Here is an 11370-nt window from a genome sequence, read left to right on the forward strand (position 1 = left end):
TTTTCTGCTCTTGACTGAATACGTTTTATAACTTTAATGGTGAGCATTAATCTGTATTTAATTTTTACAATGAAGACTACAGAAATTAATCAAATGTAAAATAACACTGCATGTGTTATAAAACTTTGCGTTGAGGAAAAGTAGATTTTTGTTTGTATATGCTGTCAATTATAGTTCTTAGAAAGAAAATCGGAATCGGCAAAAATCGGTATCGGCAGATCATATTAACGAGAAATCTGAATCGGCCAAGAAAATTGCAATCGGTGCATCTCTACTTACATGTTGTTTCTCACTCACACACACACACACACACACACACACGCTCGCTCGCTCGCTCACTCGCACGCACGCATGCACACACTCTCTCTCTCACACACACACACACACACACACACACACACACACACACTCATTCTGCAGCTCCGCGCTGAACAAAGATTGAATTCTCGCTCCATGAGTCCTTGAGCTTCTCCGTCTTTGTTCATGTGTTTCCAGTGAAAGGGCCATTACGGCTCCTCCGCAGGGCTGGAAAGTACTTCAGTAATTGTACTTAAAGGTGACTTGTGCGATTTTTGGGATGGAAAATGTATTATTTTATCGCAGTTTAATCTGCAGAGTCAGCTATAAGACAGACATTTGCAGGTTTATTCACTTTCAAAACAGTAGCCTGAGCATCACGACCATCAGACACTGCAACATTGACTCATCCAATGAGGGAACTGAATTCTGATTATTTTGTAGAACTTGAAAAGTGTTGAAACCAGTGTTATTTTAGTATAATTTATATATTATTATAGATTTTGTTAATATTTTGAATGAGGCTTTACTTCTATATTTTTTGTTTTCATTTTCTTTTTAGTTAAATTTGAGTAATTTTGTTGTGTGTTTTTGTCATTTTTAATAGCATAGTCTATATAATTTTATTACATTTTACTATTGTCTTTTAAAATATTTAATATGTAATATGTTTTAATATTTATATTAAATATATAATAATGTATAATAAATAATAGAATTAGAATAATTTATATTTATATTTAAAATGTGTAATATATATATTAAATATAACTAATTTAGTTATAATGTATATTAAATATAACATTATATTAATATTACAATTTTAAAGATTATATTAAATGTATTTAATTATACATAAATAACTTATATCAAATATAACATTTAATATAATTTTCATATTATTTAATGTGTTGCCTTGGCATCAAGTTGAAAAACATATACTTTTTTATTATTATTTGAAATTAATGTTTATTTCAAGTAAATAACTTGTATTATGTATTAATATACTAATGTATAATAATTAATATACGAATTATAATAATTTATATTTATATTCAGAATATATAATTAAAATAAAAATGTATATTAGAAGTAATTTAGTTATAAATAATGTACAGTATATTAAATATAACATTTATATAATAATAATATTAATTATATTACTATTAAATATGACATTATAATTATAATAAATGTATTTAATTTTAAATAGAAAATATAACTTTTAATTTAATTTCATTTTAGTTTCAGTTAATGTTTTATTTCAAGTAATGAGAATGTTTCATGGTTTTAGTTTTAGTTAATGATAATAACCCTAGTTGAAACTGAATAGCTGTGCTTGTACTCAAATAATACTTTGATCCATCTATAAACAATAGTAAACAGCTGATGAATTTGTAGTTTTACATTGAAAGTTTCACTATAATCATGGAGGAGAAAACACCTCCTGTATCTTGTGCTGTTGCTGTCAAAGGTTGTGCATCCAATCAAACTAATATTATTTCAAATTCATCTGTCACTTGTTGAGTTTCCACTGAATAGCCGGTGCAAAATCTGGACTTTGATGCAGAACCAGTTGATCTAGAGGCCTAGTTAGTGTCCTAAACATTGAAATTGAATGCATTTCTTTTTGCATGCAAGTCAAACCTCTTATGAGCACAGTGGAGTGTTTTCATCTTCTCACATCAGTTAACATTGCTTTGTGCTCTTTTCATCCACAGCCTCCAGTAAACACTGTAAATGCTGTTAGACTTACAAACGGTTATTAAAACAGCACTGACATGAATTGAGTCCTTTCCACGCTGAATCTGGTTTTAGAGGCAGAGCATCATTTGAGCAGCCGTAACGATATTGCTTGTTGTGTTTTTGAGGAAGATCAGTGCAGCCGTGCATCCAATCTGTCAGCAGGCTTTGCCTGGAGTTTGATGCTGTTTCGTCATTGCAGAGTTTACAACTGAGAGCAAAACCCTGGCGCTTCTGCGCTGTAGTTATTATATTTTCTCCTGAATTGCAAATGCACCCCTACATTTACAGGGTTTCTGCTGTCTGTCTGTCTGTCTTAATTCTCCCTTCCACAAATGAAGGCTTTAAAAAGGTCTTAAATCAGAGTAGAAAGTCTTAAATTCATAAAGTCATGACATTAAATGTTGCATTTAAAGAAAAGAAAAAGAATCTTCCTCAGTGTTGTTGTCTTGTTTTCTAAATACGAATATCATTTTGTTTTCACTTCCTATTTTCACATCATTTTATTTATTTATTTGTTTGTTTTAGCTTATATAATCTTCATTTTGGTATTTGTTATTTAGTTTAGCTTCAATCAAGTTACTTTTCATATCCTATTTTCATGTCTTTATTTATTTATTTAAACTTACAAAAATCTTATTTTTTGATATATATATATATATATAATTTTTATTATTTCTCATTTTTATCTTGTTTGCATATTTTCTCATTTTACAAATATCTAAACATCCCTAAATCAAGATACATTTACTTGAGTTACTTAATAGGGAGTGAAAACATGTTTTCCCTTTCAATTGTGTTTTTGAAACCATTGGCAGATAATTGTTCTTGTTTTAATCAGAAACTTAATTTTCATAAATTTCTCTGAGAGCAAGACTTCATATTTTGTCATTTTGCTTGATTTAAGAAACGTTAGACATTTGCCTCTGGAAAACAAGACAAAAACACAGAGGAAGAACAGCACTTTTTTTGCAGTGATGAGAAGGTACATTAAAAGATATTTCCATTTTCTAGTTAAGCTATTTTTAAATACATTAAAAAGTATTGGATATTCCTTACATTTTCAGTACTTGCTCCTAAATAGGCCTAAAGTCTTACAATTACCTTGATAAACCTGCAGAAAACCTGATTTGAAGTGCTTCTGAAGAGCATAATGGTGTCTTCCTCTCGTTTCCTCTCTTAAAAGATTAATCACAAGCTCTCTTCAGTCACAGCATTCCCTAAAACTCAGTTCATGAGCTCCGACAGTGACTCCGAGTTATTTTCCAAGACGGAGTCACGAGGGCTCTCGTGTTTGTGCCCTTTACTCGCACGGCTCCTCAGACCTGTGGCTGTTTTGCTGGTTTTTCTCTGGCAGCTAAACGAGGCCGTGTTTGTTTGCGTCCCGCTCCTGCCGTTAGGGCGCCGTGGAGCAGAAATAAACGCCCCCCCGTCGAGACCGCAGCTCTCTGACATTTTCATGAGGCGAGGAAGGTGTCGGGGCAGAACGGAGCTGCTCACGCATGAGGATCACTCGATCTTCAGAGCCCGTATTTCATCAGTGTGTAAACAACAAGATGCTTTGTTATACGATTAGAAACGGGGTTTGCGTCAGCATGAGGGTTTGTGTGTTTACAGGATGTGAGAATCAGATAAAGTCAGAATATGTGAGCACATGTTTGCAAAGTCAATGTGACATCAAAATCATAGTTTTATACATGATTTATTGGTGCATGCTGTTCCAGACTGTTTGTTTTTGTAATGTGATGTGATTTGTTCTGCCTCAAAAACAGCTTGTCAACTCCTCTCCTCCAATCACACGACTCCATTCTGATGCAACGCCCACTTTTTGCAAACCAGTCGGTTCATGATTAATAATATTAAGTCCCTCTATGCTATTATTTTGTATTGAATATCCTATTACACGCAGTAATCTGACATTATAGAAGTCTAGACTAGACTTTTTTTTGTCATATCCTCTTTTCATGTTTGTTTGTTTGTTTGTTTATTTATATTAAAAAACGTTCTTGTGAAACTTTTGTTTTCATATTCTATTTTCACGTCTGTTATTTATTTAAAATACTTTTCATTTTCATATCCTATTTCATGTCTATTTATTTACTTTAATTCTGTATTCTTTTATTTACTTTAACATTTATTTTAACCTTCATTTTTATTAAGTTTGATTTTGTATCCTATTTATTTATTTAAAAAGCTTTTCATTTTCATATCCTATTTTCAAGTCTGTTTATTTATTTATTACACATTCAGTTATTTATTTTTATTACGTATTCTTTTATTTATTTTAACATTTACTTTAAGCTTCATTTCAAGTTACTTGTTTTCATATCCTATTTATTTATTTATAAAAAAATAAGGTTTGTTTTCATTAGTGGTTGACCGATATGGGTTTTTTGACTGCTGATATCTTGGAAAGCAAAAAGATAATTGTGTAAAATAAACATATTATTTAACACGTATAATAAACACGCGTTGTCAAAATAAAAGTCACGCCTCGAACACTTCGGCCAAACAGAAAAACTTATCGGCCGATGCCGATATTTGAAAAATGTCAAATATCGGCCGATATATCGGTCGACCACTAGTTTTCATAAATAAAATATATATGAAAATAGTTTATGAAAACAAATAATTAAATTTTTATAAATAATAAAATACATATAAAAATGTTATTTAGCTTAAAAATGCCCTTCATTTTTGTTAAGCTTTTTGTTTTCATGTCCTATTTTCATAAATCATAATATTCATAAATGTATGTGTGTGTCAATAGATGGATAGATAGATCAAAAATAAGCTATTTGTTTTCATAAACGGCATTTTAAAAGTTTATGAAAACAAAAAGCTTAATTATATAATAAATAAATAAAATGTATTTTGAAGGCTTATGTTTCGAGAAGCATATAATATAACTGGAATGATAATTCTTATTTTACCCTGACATTGAGATTGATTGACTCTATCGGACGAATCCGTTTTACAGGTCAGTCGAAGTCAGTGTCTGTCGTGCTCTGTGTGATCGATGTGCTGATGATACACATGGCCGCGAGCGATGTTAGCGTCTGCACTAGCATGATGGGTCACTCACAAGCAGAGAAAAACAATGCTAAATGCAAACAATAGAATGCAAATAACCATATCTTTGACTAATTCTTCAGAATGTACAGTCAAATGTTCCTGTGCGATCACTAACCAGTGTTTATCTGTCTCTCTTTCTCTCTCATGTGCCGTGTGTCTGTGGGCTGGCCCTGATCCTTCTCAAACACCTCTTCTAAAGGTAACATGCTTTATTTTACTCTTTTACCATGGCAAAAGGCCTTCAGGCGCTCTCTGTTGCTGTTGTAAGATGACCCTGCTGCAGTGCTGATGGCGGCTGGTTTTAAGGCTTTCGGAGGACGAGAGCTTGATCTGCTCAGCTTTGATGTATTTTCCTAAATAAAGAAGAGGAGGACGATGCCCTGAGGAGCGCTTTATGGCTCAAAGCTTGTTCTTATGGAGTCTTGAGGACTTAAAGGAGTTCTTGCATATGTTTCATTTAAATATTAACTTTGGCTTTGTTGTTTCTGCTTAAATTTCTGAGGAGAGATTCAGATCGAAATGAGATGATGGTTGACATGCAGTAAGACTCTGATTCTAAAACCTGTGGAAATAATAATTCATTCATTTTAGCCAGATGCTATTGTGTCCTTTATGGAAATGGAAATCCAATCAGTTATTTTCGCATACTATCATAGTTTTTATTAATATATTGAATTAGCTTTGATTTCTATATTTTCGGTTTTTAGTATTATGTACATTTTACAGTTTTTTAATATTGCTATTTAAATAAAAAAAATTTTATTTAGTTTTATTTCCATTTAGTAGTTTCCAATTTCTCATTTTCATTTAGTTTACATTTTCCATCTACTATTTCATTCATTCATTCATTCTTAATGTTTAGTGTTTCTTTCTTAATGTTTAGTGTTTCATTCATTCATTCATTCATTCATTCATTCATTCAGTTTAGTGTTTCAACTTAAATTTATTTCAATTAGTTTCCAAGGCTACATTTCTAATTTTCATTTACTTTACATTTTATCTGATATTTATATATAATGATTCTATTATTATTATTATTATTATTAGTGTTTCAACTTAAACTTATTTCAATTATTTGCCAAGGCTACATTTCTAATTTTCATTTAATTTAATTTTTTTTATATTTATGTATGTAATAATCATATATTATTATATTTATATTATTTATATTTTTTTAGTGTTTCAGCTTAAACTTAGTTCAGTTAGTTGACAAGGCTACATTTCAAATTTTCATTAGTTTGAATTTTTTATCTAATATTTATTTATTTTTAAATATTTGTTTTTCAGCTTTATTTCTGTTGACATGATAGTTTTCTTTGTTAAAATATTTTACCCTAAATCCCATAAATCAATGCAATAAGTTCATTAAAAAAAAGAAATAAATACAAAGAAAAAAAATTATAATTCTATTCCATATGGCAGGCAAAGCGAGAGAAATGCTGGCAAACATTTGATACCAAAAACATAAATAAATATAGTTTAAAATAGGTGAATTTATCCAATATTTATTTTATGCTTATTAGTCAGTCTTCTTAATCATGGCTTTGTTGCATATGCAGGTTTTGGATCCGAGTTCTACATGAATGTGAATCACATGTCAGATCATCTGCTCTGAGAGATTTCAATAAGAAATGTTTGTTCACATTGAGGTCCCTGACATTTGATTGTAGACTTTGGCAAATCTGAGCACAGTTGGAGATCTTTGAGGTCTTTTTGTCAGGAGAAACATCTGAGAAGCAGGAGACTTTGCTCGTTTCATTGCTGTCTATGAGAAACAATGAGTATAGAGCTGCAATTTTGCTCACGTCATTCCCATATGACTTACTTTATTTTGCAGAAGACATACGGATCGTGATATTCAGGGTGAAGTTTGTTCATGCAGCCCATTTTCATGAGCTCCAATAAGGAAATATCATAAAGCACCATTGTATTTAATTTGCCATTTGATGCTTTGTACGAGAAATGGTCTGAAATTTAAGATGTAATTCTCTGAAACCTTCTTAAATCATACACGTATTCAGTCCAGGTTTGACGTCACTGGTTCTGGTGCGTCTCAAGTTTGAGAAAGTCTTTGATTGGCTGTTGTCTGTCTTGAGCAGGATCATAACGTCCGCTCTTACACGGCGAAACGGCAGTGTTATTGAGTCGGGCGGTGAGAGATGCTGGTGTTATTACTCTCAAAAAGCACACCGCACTCTCGCTGTAATCCCTGAGAACCCATCTGGTCTGCGTCAGGCCGCTGTCACACTGCCCTCATTCACCGCCGCTCATGTTTAAATCGGCTCTCATCCCTCCCGCCGCTGCTGCTGGTACATTTATATTCCTCTGACACCGACATCCATAATCTGCCCTGAGAGGCACTTCATTCATTCATTCATTCATTCATTCATAATGTTTAGTGTTTCAACTTAAATTTATTTCAATTAGTTTCCAAGGCTACATTTCTAATTTTCATTTACTTTACATTTTATCTGATATTTATATATAATGATTCTATTATTATTATTATTATTATTAGTGTTTCAACTTAAACTTATTTCAATTATTTGCCAAGGCTACATTTCTAATTTTCATTTAATTTAATTTTTTTTATATTTATGTATGTAATAATCATATATTATTATATTTATATTATTTATATTTTTTTAGTGTTTCAGCTTAAACTTAGTTCAGTTAGTTGACAAGGCTACATTTCAAATTTTCATTAGTTTGAATTTTTTATCTAATATTTATTTATTTTTAAATATTTGTTTTTCAGCTTTATTTCTGTTGACATGATAGTTTTCTTTGTTAAAATATTTTACCCTAAATCCCATAAATCAATGCAATAAGTTCATTAAAAAAAAGAAATAAATACAAAGAAAAAAAATTATAATTCTATTCCATATGGCAGGCAAAGCGAGAGAAATGCTGGCAAACATTTGATACCAAAAACATAAATAAATATAGTTTAAAATAGGTGAATTTATCCAATATTTATTTTATGCTTATTAGTCAGTCTTCTTAATCATGGCTTTGTTGCATATGCAGGTTTTGGATCCGAGTTCTACATGAATGTGAATCACATGTCAGATCATCTGCTCTGAGAGATTTCAATAAGAAATGTTTGTTCACATTGAGGTCCCTGACATTTGATTGTAGACTTTGGCAAATCTGAGCACAGTTGGAGATCTTTGAGGTCTTTTTGTCAGGAGAAACATCTGAGAAGCAGGAGACTTTGCTCGTTTCATTGCTGTCTATGAGAAACAATGAGTATAGAGCTGCAATTTTGCTCACGTCATTCCCATATGACTTACTTTATTTTGCAGAAGACATACGGATCGTGATATTCAGGGTGAAGTTTGTTCATGCAGCCCATTTTCATGAGCTCCAATAAGGAAATATCATAAAGCACCATTGTATTTAATTTGCCATTTGATGCTTTGTACGAGAAATGGTCTGAAATTTAAGATGTAATTCTCTGAAACCTTCTTAAATCATACACGTATTCAGTCCAGGTTTGACGTCACTGGTTCTGGTGCGTCTCAAGTTTGAGAAAGTCTTTGATTGGCTGTTGTCTGTCTTGAGCAGGATCATAACGTCCGCTCTTACACGGCGAAACGGCAGTGTTATTGAGTCGGGCGGTGAGAGATGCTGGTGTTATTACTCTCAAAAAGCACACCGCACTCTCGCTGTAATCCCTGAGAACCCATCTGGTCTGCGTCAGGCCGCTGTCACACTGCCCTCATTCACCGCCGCTCATGTTTAAATCGGCTCTCATCCCTCCCGCCGCTGCTGCTGGTACATTTATATTCCTCTGACACCGACATCCATAATCTGCCCTGAGAGGCACAAACCGCTGCAGTGCCCCATGTCACCTCTAGGGAAAGGAGAACGAGTGCTTATTCAGGTTTTACTCATCAAAAATGCATTAATCCCATCAAAAGTGACCGTACAGACATGTATAATGTTACAGAAGATTTCCATTTCTAATAATTGCCCCTTTTTTAACTTTCTATTCATCAAAGAATCTTGAAAAATAAAATGTATCATGGTTTCCACAAAAATAGGAAGCGGCTAATAATCATAAATGTTTCCTGAGCAGCAATTGTTGCAGTAAATTAGTGTGATTTAATTGATTGTTTTAAAAATTGGGCCTTGAAAATGCTACATAAATAGGTAGAGGAATAGCTCACACTAAAATGAAAATGTATTCATCCTCAAGCCATTCAAATTGAGTTTGTTTCTTCATCCAATTTGGAGAAATGTAGCATTGCATCAGTGTCTCAGCAATGGATGCTCTGCAGTGAATGGGTGCCGTCAGAATGAGAGTCCAAACAGCTGATAAAAACATCACAATAATGCACAAGTAATCCACTCCAGTCCATCAGTGAACATCTGGAGAAGACAAAAGCTGCTTGTTTGTAAGAAACAATTGATTGATTCAGCATATGCACAATATAACTTTTGCTTGCTTTCTTGTATACCTTGCCTGTTGATGTTGTATCTAGAACTAGTTATGCACTATGACCATGTATATAATGTGCAACAGTAGAAATGTAATGATAATAATCAGAAATGTTTCTTGAGCAGCAAATCTGCATATTAGAATGATTTCTGAAAGATCATGTGACACTGAAGACTGGAGTAATGATGCTGAAAATACAGCTTTGATCACAGAAATAAATTAAATTTTCACCTATATTCACATAGAAAACAGTTATTTTAAATTGTAATAATTTTTTACATTTTCACTAGTTTTACTGTATTTTTCATCAAATAAATGCAGCCTTGGTGAGCAGAAGAGACTTCATTAAAAAATCTTACCAGCCCCCAACTTTTGAATTGTAGTGTAAAGCGTCCTGAAATTCATGCTGGTCTGAGCTGGTCTTCTCAGCAGGTTGTAGTGCGGTCAGATGGACATAATAGATAATAGATGTGATGGAGTCATTCGCTCATCAGATCCATCCGTCTGCAATCTCACTTTCCATTTCACATCATCCTGTTTCCAGGCTAAAGTTTGGACAGAGAGTTTGTTTCTCATGATCTTAAAGGGACAGTACAGACGAAAGTGAAATTTGACAGTCTAGGGTCCAAAAACATCCATAGACAATAAATTGTGTAAATATATAATAAACAAAAATAAGTTATTTTTTAATTAAATAAAGGAGTCCATTAATAAATACATTGCATCACATCGTATATAAAAAATATTTATGTAAATATAGAATAACAAAACACACCCCCGGGGGACTTTTAAGTGAAGTGACATGTGACATGTGGCCAAGTATGGTGACCCATACTCAGAATTAGTGCTCTGCATTTACCCATCCAAAGTGCACACACACCATGAACACACACCCAGAGCGGTGGGCAGCCATTTTTGCTGCGGCGCCCGGGGAGCAGTTGGGGGTTCGGTGCCTTGCTCAAGGGCCCCTCAGTCGTGGTATTGAAGGTGGGAGAGAGCGCTGTACATTCACTCCCCCCACCTACAATCCCTGCCGGTACGAGACTCAAACCCACAACCTTTGGGTTACGAGTCAGACTCTCTAACCATTAGGCCACGACTTCCCCTTTTACAGTGAAAATTAGTAAAATTAAAATAAAAGGTTGTTTGTTTATTATGTTTAGTGCATGTTTATTTTGTGATACGTCTGTGTTTTTTTTTAGAGGAAGTAATGCAAAAATAAATTCAGGACTAAATTGAATTTTAAATGGTAATTGTTTTATCAAGACATACATTATTTATTTATTTATTCACTGCAGTATATGTGAATATGGATATTTTTCTTACAAAAACACATCAATTCACTACAGAAGGCCTTTGTTCACCCCCGAAGCCATGTGAGACACTTTTTTTTTATGGATGGGCGCTTTTTATTCCACTTCCTTTGGACTGAATTACTGCAACACCCGCTGAGTGGCATTAAACAGCTTGAAAGATCAAAGACAATTTTTAATATAACTCCGACTGGATTCGTCTGAAAGAAGAAAGTCATATACACCTAGGATGCCTTGAGGGCGAGTAATTTTAATTTTTGGGTGAACTAACCCTTTAATTACATTTATTTCATAGGGAATAGTGGTTTTAGTGGTTTTATTTCTAATATGTTTATTTCTAAAAATATTTCTTGATATGATATAAAATTTTCTTCATTTCTTTCTTGCTTTATTTATTTATTTTTTGCTTAATTTGAAGTGCAAAACTCCACATACAAACTTTGCTTTGTATTTCCGATAATATATATATATATATATATATATATATAGTATAAT

At 32.8% G+C, this 11370-nt stretch overlaps 1 protein-coding gene across 1 annotated transcript in view; it reads left to right on the top strand.

Annotated features, from left to right (window-relative positions):
* The window catches only part of LOC107552534 (mannosyl-oligosaccharide 1,2-alpha-mannosidase IC-like), a 55808-nt gene extending 50313 nt beyond the window's left edge, over window positions 1-5495 (top strand). Inside the window, exon 2 of the mRNA XM_016234433.1 lies at window positions 5315-5495. Coding sequence (XP_016089919.1) covers window positions 5315-5404 — 90 coding nt within the window. The 3' untranslated portion in view covers window positions 5405-5495. The remainder of the gene's footprint in view (window positions 1-5314) is intronic.
* Window positions 5496-11370: the final 5875 nt, after the last annotated feature.

This window comes from Sinocyclocheilus grahami, unplaced genomic scaffold, assembly GCF_001515645.1.
Source record: "Sinocyclocheilus grahami isolate Dianchi unplaced genomic scaffold, SAMN03320097.WGS_v1.1 scaffold452.1, whole genome shotgun sequence".
NCBI lineage: Eukaryota > Metazoa > Chordata > Actinopteri > Cypriniformes > Cyprinidae > Sinocyclocheilus > Sinocyclocheilus grahami.